A 19156-nucleotide genomic window follows, 5' to 3' on the forward strand; every position below is an offset into this window, starting at 1 on the left:
GTGGGCATGTCCCAGCTCTCTGCTCTTGGGGTCTCGTCTTGGTTGCCTCTAGGGTTTTCTTTCTGCCTCTGGCCCAGGCCTGTTCATCATTGCTGAGTTTTAAATCCCTCCGTCTTTCCTGGCCTCTCTTGGGCTGCTCTCTGAAAATGCCTCCTCTGTGTGCCCAGGGCCATTGGGAGTGATCAGCCCACACATCACATCTGCTCTGGGGGTTCTAATGAGCCGATCCCCACACCAGACACATAAGGCATGGGTATTGACTGCACCTGTAAACTCCATGTCCCTGGGGACACTTAGGTGATATTAGAGACAAGCATAAATCTGGGTCTGCAGTAGCCTGCAAACCTGGGTAGAAGGGAGAGCAAGGAGTGGACAGTCACAGGGAGCTTTGGGGTGTGGGAAACAGGAGCTGGGATTTAAGATGGGTAAGAACATGGTCAGGTTGGCCTCTAGAAAGACGGCCAAGGATTTCAATTGTTGACTCCTGAAGAGAATACATTGGTACTGGCCTGGATGCTCCTTTCTGCCCTTGAGGGATGTGAGGATGCCCATTGATACACAGGAAGGGGTCTGAATCCAAATTCTCAGGGTCACTTGGTGTGTATCCCTCAGTTTCCCCAGGACTCCACTGATATATGGATCCCTCTCTTTGGAGATGTTTCAGCCTGGACTGTGGCTGCCTCCATCTAGTACTCATAGACCAAGGATGCAGGAAACACACAGGGCCATGAACCCAACCAAGCCGCTTCTCTGTGGTCTTATTCAAAATTATATTTTCCTTAAGATAATGGCCACTCCCATTCCATATCCAACACTTACTCTGTTCCTTCCATGCCTATGGCCTTGTTCTGAGTGCTTACAGATCAGTTCACCTAGCTCTTTTTTGTTTATTTGTTTTTGTTTTGTTTTGTTTTGAGGCAGTTTCTCTGTGTAGCTTTGACTGTCCTGGAACTCACTCACTCTGCAGACCAGGCTGACCTCGAACTCAGAGATCCGCCTGTCTCTGTCTCACCTAAGTCTTGCATCAAGGCCTTAACACAAGTTTTATTATCCTCACATCTCAGTTTAATATTGAGGCATGAAATGGTAAGTCCCTTAACGGACCATTGTCACAGTCTGTAATGGAGGCAAGACTCAGTCCGACCCTCCCTCCAGGCCCCACCTTCTTGCTTTCCTTGCCTTGACTGTCTTCCAGCTCTGTGTGAAGATCCTGTATATATTCAAATTCCTCTTTTTATCATTTTAGTCACATTTTTGTTTATATTGTGTGCATGTGTGTGGGCAGGCATGCACCATGGTCTGTGTGTGGAGATCAGAGGTCAACTTGTGGGAGTCAGTTTTTTCTTACCACCAGGTCAATCCTGGGGATTGAACGCAGGTTGTCAGGATTGGCAGCAAGCACCATTACCTGATGAGCCGTCTTACTGGCCCCCAATCCTTTCTTAATGGCCCTTCCATTCTGAATATGACAAGCCGCCTCCTCTCAGCCTTCGCTTCACCAAGAAAAATCTCTCCATTCTTTCCATCTTATATAGATATAAATTACATATATATGTGTATATCACAAATACACAGGGAGTACTTTGCTCCAAGCTGGTGGTGGACAAAGCAGACCATTCCTACCCAGGGGGCTCCAGTCGAGGCCAGGGAAGACCGTGGCCAACTCATCAGCAGACCCAAGTCCAGAATTGCCACTGTCACAGCTGGTGAGAGAAGCACAGGGTACCAGGGAACCTGTAGCTGGGATTTGACCTGACACAGAAGGTTTTCTGGAGTGACATTTGAGCCAAGATATTGAGGAAAATGATGACCAGGTGCAGGGAGAGGCAAGGGGCTGTATGTGCACAGGGCTGCGGAGAACAGGATGACAGAAGCTGCCTGTGGCTAGAAGGGGGGGGGCGCAGGCAGGGGAGGGGAAAGGTCACCTCAGCACAGCCTGGGAGGAGGTCTGGGTTGCTCCTCACACTTCCCGGCCCTGGTGGTTAATACCTGAGCTTTGGCGGCCTCATCTCAGGTCCATTCCCAGCACAGCTCCTGCAGCCAAATCTGCTGGTTAAAGGAGGGGGGGCAGCTATTAAAGAAACACAGTGCCTTGTGTCCACCTAATTAATGCACCTGTTAGCTTCTACCACCAGGACCCACCACACCTTATAAAGCCTTAGGACCATGCTCCATCCAGTTCATTCCACCCTACCCCACCCACCCAGCACAACCAAGTCAGTCAGTCGGCCACTTGACTCCCAGCGACACAGCGCAAACACACCTCCCTAGGGAGCCCACTGCCAGCTCCCTGGGCCTGGTCTTCCCTTACGTTTCATCCCCCAGTACCCCGATGCTTCTTTTGTGAGTCTCTCATTCAGACGGCTGGCTGGCATTGTCTTCTCACCAGTGTGGAGGCTCCACGATGTTAAAGCCAGGCTTGTGTCTCCCCCACTGCCAGCATCCACCACAGAGGCTGGCCCCATTCATCCCTCAGGTGTATGTAGTGAGCATCACCTCCACCCCCTTAGTCCCTGATTCCTGCCCAGGCCTGTGGTGGATGCTGGACATGGCGGCAGGGGCTGGGGTAGTAGACGAGGAAAAAGCATGATAATTAAGACTGACAAATGTAGCCACGAGACAGGGGCATGCCTGTAACTCCAGCACGGGGGAGGTAGAGGCAGGAGGACAGGAAGTTCAAGGTTGTCCTCCTCTATGTAATGAATTTGAGGTTAGGCTAGGATCCCTGAGACCCTGTCTCAAATTTTTAAAAGTGCAATAAGGAAGAGGCCCGGGTGGGACGGTGAGGGTAGAAGGGGTGTGCTAGTCACCCCTAGAAGATCATCGGGGCAGGGAAGAGTTCACCTGCTGAGGAAGATCACAGGCATGAATGTGTGAGGGTGCCTCCTCCTCCAGGCCCGCAGATCTAGAGGTCAGGGGTCATGCCCTCCACTTCTATCTTCATGCCACTGAGGCAATGGGGTCCCTGGTCTGAATTTTTAAAGTGTGTCCTGTGAATTAATTTTTCTCCCCTCCTTGGAGCAGGCCCCTCTATCAGCCCTGTCCTCAAGCCTTACCCAGATATCTTCATTTTCCCCATCCAGGCTCTAGTCTCCCCCTCCTACCCACTCCATCTCTCCTTGTCCCTCTCCCCTGCCCAGCCCACTGCCCTGGCTCTGACCGTTCCCATGCGTGAGTGCCAGTGTGTACCCTCTTCACATGAGATTTGTTGATATCATAACCATAAATAGATAAAACGTTCTGAGTGCTTCCATGAGCAAGTGGGATTGAGGGAGTGATCTCACAATGGGAAGGTTGGAGAAGGAAAACAGCCCATGGAGGAGCAGCTGAGACCAGCTCGATGCTGCACAAGCCAGTCCTACCTGAGGGCTAGCTTTCCATTGCATAAATGGATTGAGGACTGCCAGAGAACCTTCTGGAAAACATTTATGGGACTGCAAGTCCACCAACTCAAAAGAACAATGTAATAAGAAAATCTAGGTTTTTAAAAAGAAAACAAAGAGTGTGGAAGCTGAGAAACATGGATTTTAATTCTGAGTTCATCTCATTCTGGCTGTGTGGCCCTGAGCAAGTTGCCCACCCTCTCTGGGAAGGTGTATATTCTTCCATTGAGTCAGATTAGAGACATCAGGAGACCTGGTATCTCATATTTTCCTATAAGAAAAATTGGTCTTCTTATAATAACTTCATTTCCAATATGGGACAACTCATCTTCCCAAAATGCAGTCCCAAAGAGACTAGGGGTGGAATGGGGTAACCTGATTCTTCATTGCCAGTTGGAGTTCATGCTGTCATGGGAACAGGGTATGCAGAATCACTTCTGCTTGGGGGAGACTGTACATTCACGGTTATGAAGAGGGCTAGACATTAGTAAGGGCTTCCCAAGTTCTCCCTTAAAAAAGCAAAGAAAGAGGAGAGAGAGAGATGAAGTGACAGCTTGGTTTGTTTTGAGACCAGAGAGCTTTCTAGAAAGAGACAAAGTGACGGGAGGGGGTTCGGTAGGGGGGCTGTTTCTTTGCCCTCTGCTCTAAGGATGGCAAGCCTTCTCTGTCAAGGGTCAGGGAGTAGACATTTCGGCTTGGTGGTCCCTGGTCCTTCTGTGTTTACCTAACTCTGTGGCTGTCTGAAGACGGGCCCAGCCATAAGTCAACTAATGGGTCTGAATCTGTCCCAGTAAAAGTTCATTTGTAAAAAGAAGCAGTGGACCAGATTTTATTTGGGGTCATAGTATATAGGTCCCACTTTTGTTCGATGTGGTAAGAGAACAAATTTCTGTGAGCAAGTTAGGCTTAAAGCATAGCATTGCCTGCACCTTGCTGTATGACTAAGCCATTGTCCATTTCTGATCATAATTTCACCAACTACATAATGAACATAGTAATACCAACCATATTAGTCCTGAGAAAATGTCTAAGAAGGGCTGATAGAATGGCTAGGAAGGTTAAGGCACTTGCTGGCAAGCCTGATGACTTGGATTTGATCCCTGCCCAGGACCCTGTGATGGAGTGTAAACTGACTCCTGCAAGTTATCCTCTGACCTCCACACATGCACACCATGACACATGTGTGTCCCCACCATGATAAATAAATAAATGGAAAAAAAATGTCTAAGAGATCAAAGCAAGTCCCTCTGTCCCCTTACTCCATCACTTTCAATGGTGCTAAATCTACCACACAGGCCACATCCTTGCTCGCTAAGGGTGATAGTAGCCTTCTAGGATGGAGATGCATCTTTCAATAGAGTCAGATTCTTGGTCTGTCTTCCCAACCTACAGTCCTCAATGACCCCGTTTCTGGAGCAATTCAAGCACAGGAGGAAACAAGGAATCTCTCTTCCTCTCTACCATCCAGCCATTTGGCAGTGTGCTAGAGTTCACTTGAGGGAGCAAGATGGCTGCAGTGGCTGGTGGCCAGGCTTTGCAGGAGGCCTTTGAGAGTCAGGTTGGCACTAGAGTCAGGATCAGTAAGCGTCTGTGTTCTCCTAGCCAGCTCTGGCCCAGCTTTCCTGGAGCCTCCATGAAGCCACCACAGCTGTGGTCAGGTGGGAACTTGCAGCCCCGTCATCTTGTCCTGTCTGCTCAGATGACCTCTGCGTGCCACATCCTTCAACACCTTTTCATCTCTAAAGCCCTCGCAAGTGGCTCATCCTCTCTCTTCCCCTTCCTCTTCCTCTCTTTCCTCTCCTCTCTCCTTCCCTTCCTCATAGACATATTTGTGCAGACAAACACCACACGTACACTGACAGTCCTCTGTCAACATCCTTGTTCCAATTTTTGAGAAAAAGCAGCCAGGAGTCTCCATGATATTCTGAAGAATCAAATCCTCCACCCACCTCCCAACTCCTCAGGAGGTCTTCCTCCCGGAAAATCTCTGAAAAAGATACATCACTTCTTCTCTAATAGGGGTTGAGGGGTGATGTCCCTCTAGAGCCCCAATAAAGCTATGCAAGACAAGAGCAAGGGATCTCATGGCCTGTTCTTGCTATAAAAAGGCCTTTTTCGGAAAAAATAAAGAAAGGAATCAGCCAATCCCTTCTCGATGCCATCACCTCTTCTTGGTGATTTTTCGGGGAAGGAGTGGGTGGGTTTCCATGGCAACAGATGCGAGCTCTGCTCAGTAAAGAAGGGACCTTGATATTTTTTTCTCTCTCATTCTCTCGGTTGTGTGTGTGTCTCTGTGTGTATGTGCGTGCTACACATGCCTGTGCCCACACCAGCAATTTTTTTAGAACTAAAGAAAGCCCTTCTTTCAGCTCCCCAAATATGGAGTGATGGAAAACCACTCACTCCTGCAGGCCAGAGAAGATTCCGGATAGTTCCAGAGAAAGGGGAGTGTTCCTGTGAGGTTGTTTTTCTCCACTGCAGAGACTGCATGCAGCAGAGAGGCCTTTGCAAATGATTAGAGGCTAAGAGTTAGAAAGAAAGATGCTTGGTGGAGAGAGGTGAGCAAAGGACAGATGGTACAAAAAAACCAGCAAACGGTATCAGAGTGGGCAAGGAACGGAGCACCGGGTCTCGGGAGGCATTTGATCCATACAGACCATCAAATGCTGTGCAAAAGACCCAAGGCAGGCTCAGATATGGACACAAACACACAGAGAACTATAAAATAAATATATGTGAGCACAAAATACAAAACCACATGCAACACAGGAAGGTAGCGACTTAGAAAAACACAGACAGATCAAAACCACAGATGCAGGTACTGGCAAATGTGTAGACACACAAGGATGCAGAGCCCAGCTGCAAAACACATGCAAACAGATACATGGATGCAGATAGACAAGTGTGTTCAGACAGACAGGCTTGGATGCAGACACAGAACATGCAACACAGCTTCAGCCAAGTACACACACACACACACACACACACACACACACACACACCCCTCCCCTTCAGTTGCTCAAGCATCCTATAGCAGGAGGGCAGAGCTGCTGGGAATCTCTTGTACACCCACACCTACTTCTTCTACACACACACACACACACACACACACAGACCCCCAAAGCCCCTCTCTCAACTCACTCCTTGCCCACTTTCCCATAACAAAAGGCTGTGATGCCTCCCCCATCTCAGGCTTCCAATTCTGTTCTGCTGCTGCTGCCGCCGCCTGCCGCTTGGGGGGGAGAGAGTGGGGTGACTCAGCCAGGCCAGGATGACTCATACTGACGGTATTTTTAGCAGCGGCCAGGAGCTCTCTAGCGTGCCAGCCGCCCCCCTCCTCCTGCCTGCTATTTCAGAACCGTCACTGGTGATATAAATAGCTCTTCTCCCACGGCCTGAAGCTGCTGCCAGGCTATTTTTGGTTCTTCACAGTTAAAAATAGTTTTGTGGAGGTGGGAGGCAAGAAGAGTGGGAGCTGGCCTAGGGAGAGGAGACATTGGGGGCACACAGAGCTTCTCAACTTGAATCAGAGTAGTCAAACTAGGATGATCCCTCCTCTCCCCCCTCCCGTGTCCCTTTCTAGACCCTTCTCCCCTTCCGAAGTTCCTTATCCCTAGTCCATTCTTGTGGAAAAAACCAAGGAGTCCTCCCGTAACCCTAACTCTCTTCCCTAGCTCAACTATTTCCTACAGCCCAGAAGTTTCGACCCCCGCCCCTGTAAATAGCCCATCTATATTCTCAGGGAAGAGGATGGCAGCTGCGTCCTGTCACCCTCGTCCATCCTGAGGCCCACCTCGACTTTGATGTAACAGGCAGGCCATGGCCAATCGGATTGGCAAGGCAATATTCAGCACCACGGACAGTAGCCACCATCCCCTGTTTTCCCAGCTGCTCAAACTGCTTGGGAGACCAGCAGGACCCAGCAGAGAGACACAACTTATAATGGAGGAGATACCAAGAGTGTCTGCTAGCCAAGGCTTAAAGCAGTCTGTGAGGAATACAGGCTAGGGATGAGCCTCAGTGATAGAATGCTTGACCAGCATGCACAAAGCCCTGGTTCCATCCTCAGCTCTAAGAAACAAAGAAATCCACTTGCCGCGTGATGATTTAAGTAGATGCTTTCAATCTCTACTAGAATGGCACAAAACACTAGGAAAGGGTCTCTACAACCATGTACCTCTTCTTTCTCCCCCGTCTCCCCACCCACCTCTCACCTTTGGCATCTCTAGGGATTGAACTCAAGCCTTGAGCATGCTAAAAGTGTGCTCTACGACTAAGTCATAGTCCCGTTCCTGAACGCACTCTCTTCCAACACCCCCTTCTCCTCACTCCACATTGCTTCTCTTGCTACCACCCCTTTCCATGAGGGTTTTCTTGACCACAAACTTTTCTCTTTGGTGTCAAAGTTCATTTCTACCTCTGTGACTTTCTACAGCCAGGACTGTCCCTGTCCCCCAGCTTTTTAAATGTTCTTGTTTGTTTTTTATTTGTTTGTTTTGGTTTTTTTCCAGCCCTAAAAGTGTTTTTACATATTCCTACTCTAAATGAGATTTCAGGCAAAAAGTTTCCATAGACCATCGCTTTCTCCTTTTATGAGGTTGTGGGATAAAAAAAGGGTACCCATCCCCTCCGTAGAGAGCAGTCATATATAGTGACTAGAGAGGGAGAGGGGGGCGGTGTGACGCAAAGGCCACCCTATGGGGGTAAGCCGGACAAAAAATAAATAAACCAAAGGTGCAGTTTTCAGGGGTTTAGGGGTCCACAAATTCCCAACATTCAGTGGAGGCAGAAAACAAAAAGGAAACACACACACACAGAGTGGAGAGTGGAAAGGCAGAACGAGGAGCCTTGGCGCTAAAATCGGAGCAAGAATTGGAGGGAGTTGGGAAGGGGAGCCTGACAGAATTAAAGGGTCTTGGGTAGGTGCAGCAGTCACGGAGGCTCAGCAGACCCTGGCTTCTTAGCTGCCTCCCCCTCTTCCTCGCCGAAGCGGTGGGGGGAGCTCTCCGGAGCAGAGCGGAGGCCGGTTGGCCCCGCCCGCCGCCGCCGCCGCCGCCGCAGCCGCCGGAGGATTCCTGTCCTAATATGGAGCTGGGATTCCCCCAGCCCCGCCCCCGCCCCCAGCCCGCCGGAGAGACTGGGGCTCGCAAGAGGGCGGGGGAGCAGCTCTCCTTGGGGGCTGGCAAGTGGGAGAGGGTGCGGGGAGGCCTAAATGTAGATCCAGATCCTTACCAGGCCCTGGGTCCTTGCCTCAGTTTCCCCCACAGGTGACTAAGGTTAACAGAGGAACGAGGACCACAGAGGTGATGTTTGTGTCCCTATGCTGCCCTGGATACATGATCAAGGCCGAATTCAGCTGGTCTCTTCCCTACAGGAATACCATTCCATCCTAGAGATTTAGACCCTCAGGCCAGGGCTTGGAGGGGAGGAAGGAATTATTTATTTGAAAGTGGCTAAGGGATTTTCAGATTGAATAGACCCCAGCAAAGACCTCCGGTTGTGACCTACCCCCTTCCCCAAACCTAAGGAAAGTTCCTCATGTGACTTTGACCTTTGCCCGGCAAATAGAGGCAAATTCGCAGAGGTCCCTTCCCCTTCCTATCCTTTGCCTCCTTAGAAAAACCGGTGTTGGTACCAGCCGGTCCTAGGCCTTTTGCAAACTCTCCTGCCACGGGCTTCAGCCCACCCTAACCCATGCACTGTTCCTCCTCTCAATAGAATACAGTGGGAAACCTGGGTCCCTGCACTCCACGCCTGGCTCTGCACAGCTCTCGCCAGCCAGCCCCCTCCGCAGCCTCCTTCCCCCCCTTCTCCCGCCCCCTCCCTCTCCCGTTCGACGTCACAAGATGACGTAGGAAGCCAGGGAGGGAGGAGGAGCGCCCCCCCTCCCCAGCCAGTGGCTCCCGCTGCAGCTTGCTTTAGCCCAGCCTCCCGCCTCCCGCTCCCCCCTCCGTCTCTAAAACGAGCCCCCCACGCCTGCCAGGAGCTATATAAGGCGGATCGAGGCAGGCGAGGGGGGCAGCGCTGCCGAGCGGAGCCCAGGAGTGGAGCGGGAGCGAGCGAGAGCCTGAGCGAAAGACTGGGAAGCAAGCAAGAGGAAGCCTCCGGTGCATCGGAACAGGATCGCAGGTGCTCGGGAGCCGGAGCTGGAGCTCCACAGCCGGCAGTCATGTACCGATCCACCAAGGGCGCTTCCAAGGCGCGCCGCGACCAGATCAACGCCGAGATCCGGAACCTCAAGGAACTGCTGCCGTTGGCTGAAGCGGACAAGGTCCGGCTGTCCTACCTGCATATTATGAGTCTTGCCTGCATCTACACTCGCAAGGGTGTCTTCTTTGCTGGAGGTGAGCAAACTTGGGCTACCGGAGACCAGAGCTGACAGGGACCAGGGATGGAGGAGCTGAGGGAACGCGCTGAAACTGCCGCTTGTCTAGGATAGCGTTCTGGAAGACTGTGGAGAGAAGGGACTTGAGGGGACTCCGGACTTGCTACTTTTTCTCCTGAGTTCGAGTCTAGACTAGCCTGAACGATGGCCCTAGCACCAGATTTGTGGGAGATGGAGAGCTAAAACAGAATGGTCCAGGTTCCCATTGCCTCAGAGGCATTCCAGGAATCCGGGGAGTGGACGGAAGGAAGCCTGGCAAGCTGCAGGGAAAGCCTGCAAAGGCAAAGTCTGGGCAAGAGCAGCATGTGCTAGGAAATGCTTAGAGGGTCTTTCCACGCTCAATGGGGCGCTGTCCGAGGTTCTGAAACCAGCTCGCTTGCGCGCTGCTGTCCGCGGTGCTTAAACCAGCCGTCTTTTTGCTAAGAGTGCTGTCCGCGGTGCTGAACCCCAATCCCTTCGGGAAAGCTCTGTCCACAGTGCTGACAGCTCAGGGCTGCTGAGGTTCCCGCAGGGTTTGGAAGTCTGAGGGCTTCCTGGCTAGATCGTTCTAGCAACAGGTTTTCTGGCCAAAATCCACAAGCATAGGGTCAACAGGTGTTTTCAGAGCTAGGTCTGCGAGAATTTCCTGTGTCTGCTCTGAGACTCAGATGATGCTCTCCTCATTTGTTTTGTACCTGAGTCTTATCCCGACACCGCATCCTCTCACCCTACAGGCACTCCTCTGGCTGGCCCCACGGGGCTTCTCTCAGCTCAAGAGCTTGAAGACATCGTGGCGGCACTACCTGGATTTCTGCTCGTGTTCACAGCTGAGGGGAAGTTGCTGTACCTGTCTGAGAGTGTGAGCGAGCATCTGGGCCACTCTATGGTGAGTACTGAAAGTCTTTGCATCTTAGGTTGTGGCATATGTGGGATAAATGAGCTTTCCGCTACTGAGACACTGAGAGTTACTGGAGGTGTGTGTGTGGGGGGGGGAGTCTGCCCTGAGAAAAACTATTGGTCACAGACTGGTTCTTGCTGTCTTCACTAATGATCACCTCTTCTTTCATTCTTCTAGGTGGATCTGGTTGCCCAGGGTGACAGTATCTACGACATCATTGACCCTGCTGACCATCTGACTGTTCGCCAGCAGCTCACCATGCCCTCTGCTCTGGAGGCTGGTAAGCGCTTCTCCATTCTTCAGTGTGCTCCTCTGCTTCCCTGCTCCACCCATCTACCATCTACTTCTCCTCTGGTGCCCACTCTCTCAGTCAGTTTTTCTTTTTGTTCACCTAGATCGCCTTTTCCGTTGCCGATTCAACACTTCCAAGTCCCTCCGGCGCCAGAGTGCAGGCAACAAACTGGTGCTTATTCGAGGTCGATTCCATGCTCATCCACCTGGGGCCTACTGGGCAGGGAACCCCGTGTTCACAGCTTTCTGTGCCCCACTGGAGCCAAGACCCCGCCCTGGCCCTGGCCCTGGCCCTGGCCCTGGCCCTGCTTCACTCTTCCTGGCCATGTTTCAGAGCCGGCATGCTAAGGACCTAGCTCTACTGGACATCTCTGAAAGGTAAGCCCAGAGTATTCAAACTCCAGTAAGAAGGCAGGCCAGAAAGAAGGGCACCTTAGACTCTTGACCTTAGATCCAGGACAGGGAGGATGGGGCTTAAGTGGGCAGAGAACCTGGGAGGGTGTGAAGTGCATGTGTGAAGTAAGGAAAACAGAAAGCTGACCTCACCCTTTCCACCTTCCCAGTGTTCTAATCTACCTGGGCTTTGAGCGCAGCGAACTGCTCTGTAAATCATGGTATGGACTGCTACACCCTGAGGACCTGGCCCACGCTTCTTCTCAACACTACCGCCTGTGTGAGTGTCCTGAGAGGCCGTGGATAACACAGGAAGCTGGCAGAAGGCGTGGGAGATAGACCAGGAATGGGCTTGGTCCACACTGATGTTGAGGAGACAGAACTGAGTCCAGCAGTTCTGGAGGCTATAGTCAACTTTGGGGTGAGAAGTCAAGGCAATATAGGACAGGGCTAAGAAACACTGAGTGATAAGGTCAAGGTGGGAGCCTAGAGGTACAGGTTAGGGTAGTCAGAAGAGAAAATCCACGATTCCCTCAGTCCAGTGTAGAGGTGAGAATAGGTGGGTGTGTGGGTGGTGTCGCCTGATGGACTTGCTAACCCTGGACCTCTCTTTCTCCCCAGTGGCTGAAAGTGGAGATATTCAGGCAGAAATGGTCGTCAGACTTCAAGCCAAGCATGGAGGCTGGGCATGGATTTACTGCATGCTGTACTCAGAAGGTCCAGAAGGCCCTATTACTGCCAATAACTACCCTATCAGGTAAGCTGTAAGATGCAGGACAGTGGAGGGGGAGGAGGAGCTGAGGACAGCGTGGAGAGAATGGGACTGGGACTCTGGTAACAGGACAGCAGCGCCTCACAAGCCACTGCTTCTTCCTCTCCAGTGACGCGGAAGCCTGGAGCCTCCGCCAGCAGCTCAACTCTGAAGACACCCAGGCAGCCTGTGTCCTGGGAGCCCCAGCCATGCTACCCTCGTTCTCCGAGAATGTCTTCTCCCAGGAGCAGTGTCCTAACCCACTCTTTATGCCAGCCCTGGGGCGCGCCAGAAGCACCACCTTCCCCAGGGCACCTGAACTAGGTGTGATCTCAACATCAGAAGAGCTTCCCCAACCCCCCAAAGAGCTGGACTTCAGTTACCTGCCATTCCCGTCTAGGCCTGAGCCTTCTCTCCACGCAGACCTGAGCAAGGATTTGGTGTGTACTCCACCTTACACACCCCGCCAGCCAGGAGGCTGTGCCTTCCTCTTCAGCCTCCATGAACCATTCCAGACTCACTTGCCCACTCCATCCAGCTCTCTCCAGGAGCAGCTGACTCCAAGCACCGTGACGTTCTCTGATCAATTGACACCCAGCAGTGCAACTTTCCCAGACCCGCTGACCAGTTCACTGCAAGGACAGTTGACCGAAACCTCAGCCAGAAGCTATGAAGACCAACTGACTCCATGCACCTCTACCTTCCCAGACCAGCTGCTTCCCAGCACTGCCACATTCCCAGAGCCTCTGGGTAGCCCTGCCCACGAGCAGCTGACTCCTCCCAGCACAGCATTCCAAGCACACCTCAACAGTCCCAGCCAAACCTTCCCAGAGCAACTGAGCCCCAATCCTACCAAGACTTACTTCGCCCAGGAGGGATGCAGTTTTCTCTATGAGAAGTTGCCCCCAAGTCCTAGCAGCCCTGGTAATGGGGACTGCACACTCCTGGCTCTAGCTCAGCTCCGGGGCCCCCTCTCTGTGGATGTTCCCCTGGTGCCTGAAGGCTTACTCACGCCTGAGGCCTCTCCAGTCAAGCAAAGTTTTTTCCAATACTCTGAGAAAGAGCAAAATGAGATAGATCGTCTCATCCAGCAGATCAGTCAGTTGGCTCAGGGCATGGACAGGCCCTTTTCAGCTGAGGCTGGCACCGGGGGGCTGGAGCCACTCGGAGGACTGGAGCCCCTGAACCCCAACTTGTCCTTGTCAGGGGCTGGACCCCCTGTGCTTAGCCTGGATCTGAAGCCCTGGAAATGCCAGGAGCTGGACTTCCTGGTTGACCCTGATCATTTATTCCTGGAAGAGACGCCAGTGGAAGACATCTTCATGGACCTCTCTACTCCAGACCCCAATGGGGAGTGGGGTCCAGGGGATCCTGAGGCAGAGGTCCCAGGAGGGGCCCTGTCACCTTGCAACAACCTGTCCCCAGAAGATCACAGCTTCCTGGAGGACTTGGCCACCTATGAAACCGCCTTTGAGACAGGTGTCTCAACATTCCCCTACGAAGGGTTTGCTGATGAGTTGCATCAACTCCAGAGCCAAGTTCAAGACAGCTTCCATGAAGGTGAGTCCAGCGTAATGTCCAAGAGCTCCTTCCTGTCCCTGCCTTCCAATCAGATGATGGGTAGATTAGGCACATCAGTTCCACTCTCTGAACCTCCGTTTTATTAAGTGGACAATATCATCTATCACTGAGGAAGGTAGTGAGGGTAAAACAATGTCACACTTTGTGTGAAAGATTAGTAGAGCTGGTGTGCAGGGGAGGTGATGTGGGATAAAGTGATGGACAATGGCAAAGGCTTGAACGTTTGTGAGGGACCTAGACCAGTCACCACCTCTCTTTTATAGATGAAAATAACCAAGGCCCCAGAGTTAAGAAACTTTTCTTAAGTCGTACAAAAATGGATGGAAGTTGATGCTTCCCCTAAGGGGGTGCAGAGCAACAGTCAGTAGAAGTTGGTAGCTCCATCCCAGGGGCTTTGTGCTGTCTGTGTAAAGCGGCAGCCACAGTTCCCTTCCATTCATCCACATTGCCCCCTGTCTGCTGACTCTCAGGATCATTTCCTCACTCGCCAGCACATTTGAAGCCCATGTTATATATCAGCATTGTACCAAAGTCTGAGCCCAAGGACCCTTTTTCCTAATAGGCTTAACTGACCTCTCTCTCTCCCTCTCTCTCTCTCTTCTACAGATGGAAGTGGAGGGGAACCAACGTTTTGAATAAGTCTGTGACTTAACGTCGTCAAGTATGGCATATTGTCATCAAGACGTGGAGCCGCTCTCCACCCCCCCGGGACTGTTGGGGGGATTCTGGGGGCCAGAGGGGGATATATCTGATTCTCCAGGCCCTGAAGGATTTAGGGGGGAGGGGGGAGGGTAAGGGAGGGGAGCAACTTTTTAAAATCAAGGGACTTCGAGCGATCCCAGTTTCCATTTCAATCTGTATTCACTCGTAGTGAGCTTTCCTTGAATGGATTTCAAGCGGAGAATGGGGGAGTCTCACTTCCCCACCGCGCTGCCCCATGGGCCTGGGCCAGTTCTCCACTCCTAGGGGCCAAGCCACCTCTGGGTTTTGGTGGGGGAAAGGCATGGCCCACCTGGGGCTAGCCTGTGCCCTGAGGGGCTCTTGACACCCACGTAGAATTCTCTACAAAGCAGTAACGGGATTTCAATTCCGACGGACTCTGCCGCCCTGGCGGCCCTTCCTGTGACTTTTGCGCCCCGCGCCTGGGGTGGGGGGCGCGAAGAGACGCTACATTCCTTTCCGATGGAGGAAGGCAGACCTGCCGTCACACGTGTGCTTGCACGAGTGCGTGTACCTGGTGCGGGGCTCACCCGGCCGCCAGACTGCCTGGGCTTGCCCAGGTGGCCACCTCGTGGTGCTGCGGTGACTTTGTAGCCAACTTTATAATAAAGTCCAGTTTGCCTTTTTGGTACCTCTGGTGTCCTGCTCTACTGTGAAAAGGGAAGGGTGGGGAAGAGAGAGCCTGAGGAGTTAGGAGCCCTGGGGCGGGAGACGCGGGCTGACCCTCCTCCAAGTCCTGACATGTCTTCATGAACTTGTCCATTTCTCCATTGGCTCTGAACCTTCAGTGTGTGGTCCACACTGTGCTAAAGACTGAGCATTTGTCCGAAGCAGACGCTACATTGAAGACAGTGGAGTCTTCGCTCTGCCCTGGGTTTGCAGTGTTCACGGTGTAATGGGGAGCAGAGGGCCTGGGGATAGACAAGAGGACCCAGCTTGGCATTGGTCCTGGATACGGGTTTAAAGTTTCTGGTCTTTCCCTGCCCAATCCTGCAGGATACTGATTTCCTTGGAGAGTCTTAGATCTTTACATTGGAAGTTGTGACCTGTTATCCTCACACAGGGCTTTTCAGTTAGCAAATATCTACATCACTTCGATAAAGCTCCATTTCACTGACAAACCAACTAGATGATGGGTGTTCCCCCCCAGTTAGTGAGAGGTGCTGGTGAGCAACACAACACACACACACACACACACACACACACACACACACACACCCCGTCTTGGCTGTTCCCTCAGCTCTAAAAGCCATCTCATCACGGAATCCCCAAGAAGGGCAGTGTTGGTTGGAGCAGGGACCCAAGTAATCCTCTCCTTTGACCTCTCCCCAAGTCTGCAATGTAGAACAGAGTTGTCACAAGTCAGTGGAGAAGAAAATTTCAAAATATGGTGTTTGACTCTAAACTCAAAGGCTCAATAGCCACAGGGTGCAGTCAGCAGCGGAAATGAAAATCAGAAGGTAGAAAGACCTGGATTCACATCATACTCTGACCACTTACGTCTGGAGTGGCCCAAAGCTTCCACTTTGTCACGGGAAAAGTAGGGGCAGTGACAGAAGCAGCAGCCGAGAGACACTTTAGGACTGGACAGAAGACTCTTCCAACTCAAGAAGTACAGAAGACGCGGTGGCCACGCTTTAATCCAGCACTCGGAGCAGAGCACGATCTCTGTTCCAGCACTGTCTACAGATGAGTTCAGAAAGCACAGAAGACTCAGGTTGTTTTGACCTACAAGGCAGTGGTGACTGGAGATTCAGCCTCTTCTTCAAGGAAAGGATGGCAAGTCCAGGTTCCAATCTTTCCACAGAAACACAGAAGCACAGCCCTGAAAACCGTCCCAGCCTCCCCTCATTCCAAAGCACAGCCGCAGAGCCAGGCCCCTTCAGAAGGTCCCTCCCTTACAGAAAGGAAGGTGTTCACAGGGACCCGCCACCCTTCCCTCTTTGAGGGGTGTGTGGTGGAGCCAAAAGCTGCACTGTCATCCCCAAGAGGACCCCGACTTAGCTCCATTTCCTCCTCAGCACAGGGACAGCAAGGTGGCGAGATGGATAAAGGTGCTTGTGCCAGTGATGATCTGCACTTAATCCTTGACGGAAGGAGACAACTAATCTCTGAAAATCCCTCAGATTCTTTTTTTTTTTTTTTTTTTTTTTTTCAGACATTTCTCATGTAGTTTCTAATGCACTCCAGGACACACTCGGCTGTGTGCATACACACACGCACACACCCCACACCCACCACACATACACACACACACACACTGTACATATACACTACACACACACTGAACACATACTACATACACATTACACACATATACACACTACATATACTACTACAACTAATAACTAAAAATTTAAGAAATAGAGGTGAATTTAGGAGATGAAACTTCTGTGAGAAAAAAAGAAACACTTCCCTGATATTTGGCAGCAGGTGACAATAGTGTATATTTTGTTTGTTGTGTATTTCTTGTTTATTTTGCGTTTGAGGTTTTTGTTTGTTGTAACAGGCCCCGACTAGCTTGGAACTTGCTATATAGACCAGACTGGCCTTGAACTCATAAAGATCTACCTACCTTTGCTTCCTGAGCACTGAATTGTCTTGTTTTTGTTTTGTTTGTTTGTTTTAAAATAAAGTTACAGATACTTACTGTATTTACATCTTGCCCCACTTCCCAGTGCCCCTTGTCTTTTGTTTGATTGATTGTTTTTTGAGACAAGGTTTCTCTGTGTAGTCCTGGCTACCCTGGAACTTGCTCTATAGACCAGGTGGGCCTCGAACTCAGAGATTCACCTGCCTCTGCTGGGATTAAAGGCATGTACTTCCACCACCACTGGCTGCTTCTTCTTCTTCTTCTCCTTCTTCTTCTTCTTCTTCTTCTTCTTCTTCTTCTTCTTCTTCTTCTTCTTCTTCTTCTTCTTCTTTTCTTCTTCTTCTCCCCTCCTCTTCCTCCTCCTCCTCCTCTTCTTTTTTCTTCTTTTTTTGAGACAGCTTCTCATTCTTCAGCCCAGGCCACCCTGGAGTTCACTGTGTAGCAGCCCAAGTTGGCCCTGCACTTCTGCAGATCTCTCTGCCTCAGCCTCCCAGGTGCTAGGATTACAGACTCGAGCCACTACCCACCCTGCGGTTCAGCCAGACCACCTGATCCCGAGGTGAGGAAAAGAAAACTAGAAAAGGCAATGTTGCCCCCTGCTGGCAAGAGCAGCAGCTGCTCCATTCCTGGCTGGTGAGGCCCCATGACCTAGCATCATCTCCTTAGAAACAAACTGAACCCCCGTGGGTGGTGGGGAACTAACTTCAGAATCCGAGAGTAACTGATGTTCTGGGGACACAGTGCAGGAGAGAGGGTGTCTTAGTTACTGTTCTTTGCTGTGAGGAGACATCATGACCAAGGAAACTCAAAATGAAGTATTAGTTGGGGACTAGCTCAGAGTTACAGAGGGTGAGTCCATAATTATCATGGTTCAAAGAAGGCAGGCAGGCATGATGCTGAGAGCCTACATCTGATCTGCAAGATAGAGGCAGAGAGAGACCCCAAAACAAAGCCCACCCAGTGTCTTAGTTAGGGTTTCTATTGCTGTGAAGAGACACCATGACCACAGCAACTTTTATAAAGGAAAACATTTAATTGGGCTAGTTTACAGTTTCAGAGGTCTAGTCCATTATCATCACGGCAGGAAACATGGTGGCATGCAGGCAGGCATGGTGCTGGAGACGTAGCTGAGAGTCCTACATCTTGACTTGCAGGCAATAGGAAGTGGTCTGAAATACTAAGTGTGCTCGAGCATATATAAGACCTCAAAGTCCACCTCCACAGTGACATACTTCCTTCAACAAGGCCATACCTACTCCAATAAAGCCACATCTCCTGACTGGCGGTGGTGGTGCACGCCTTTAATCCCAGCACTCGAGAGGCAGAGCCAGGCGGATCTCTGTGAGTTCGAGGCCAGCCTGGACTACCAAGTGAGTTCCAGGAAAAGGAACAAAGCTACACAGAGAAACTCTGTCTCAAAAAACAAAATTAAAAAAAAAAAAAAAAGCCAAATCTCCTAACAATGTCACTCCCTATGAGCTTATGGAGGCCAATTACATTCAAACTATCATATTCCACTCCCTGGCCTCCATAAGCTTGTAACAATATCATAATGCAAAATGCATTTAGCTCAACTTTTTTTTTAAAGATTTATTTATTTATTATGTATACAGTGTTCTGTCTGCACGTATCTCTGCAGGCCAGAAGAGGGCACCAGATCTCATTTCAGATGGTTGTGAGCCACCATGTAGTTGCTGGGAACTGAACTCAGGACCTTTGGAAGAGCAAGCAGTGCTTTTAACCTCTGAGCCACCTCTCCAGCCCTTTAGTTCAACTTTTAAAGTCCCTATAGTCTATCACAGTCTCAACAATGTTTAAAAGTTCAAAGTTCGAAGTCTCTTCTGAGATTCATGCACTCTCTTAACTGTAATCCCCTATAAAATATTTTTTAAAAATCACATACTTCCTACATATAATGGCACAGAATATACATTACCATTCCAAAAAGCAGGGAAGGAAATATTGGACCAAAGCAAGACAAAAACCAGCTGGGCAAACTCCAAACTCAGCATCTCCATTGGATGTCAGAACTTCTCCATGAAGATGTCAGTCTTCAGCTTTGTTGACTGCAGCATACTTCTCTTCCTTGGGCTTGTTCCATTCCCTATTAGCAGCTCACCTCGGCAGATATTCCATAATTCTGGAATCTCCAGCATCTTGGGATCTCCAAGGCAATCCAGGC

At 50.8% G+C, this 19156-nt stretch overlaps 1 protein-coding gene across 1 annotated transcript; it reads left to right on the forward strand.

Annotated features, from left to right (window-relative positions):
* The first annotated feature begins 1344 nt into the window (after nucleotides 1-1344).
* Npas4 (neuronal PAS domain protein 4) lies at nucleotides 1345-15012 on the forward strand. The gene is made up of 8 exons (XM_028892831.2): nucleotides 1345-9727; nucleotides 10482-10633; nucleotides 10823-10925; nucleotides 11041-11314; nucleotides 11500-11609; nucleotides 11951-12086; nucleotides 12211-13640; nucleotides 14268-15012. The coding sequence occupies exons 1-8, from the start codon at nucleotides 9553-9555 to the stop codon at nucleotides 14294-14296; spliced, it is 2409 nt and encodes an 802-aa protein (XP_028748664.2). The 5' UTR covers nucleotides 1345-9552; the 3' UTR covers nucleotides 14297-15012.
* The last annotated feature ends 4144 nt before the right edge of the window (nucleotides 15013-19156 follow it).

This window comes from Peromyscus leucopus, chromosome 1, assembly GCF_004664715.2.
Source record: "Peromyscus leucopus breed LL Stock chromosome 1, UCI_PerLeu_2.1, whole genome shotgun sequence".
NCBI classification, from domain to species: domain Eukaryota; kingdom Metazoa; phylum Chordata; class Mammalia; order Rodentia; family Cricetidae; genus Peromyscus; species Peromyscus leucopus.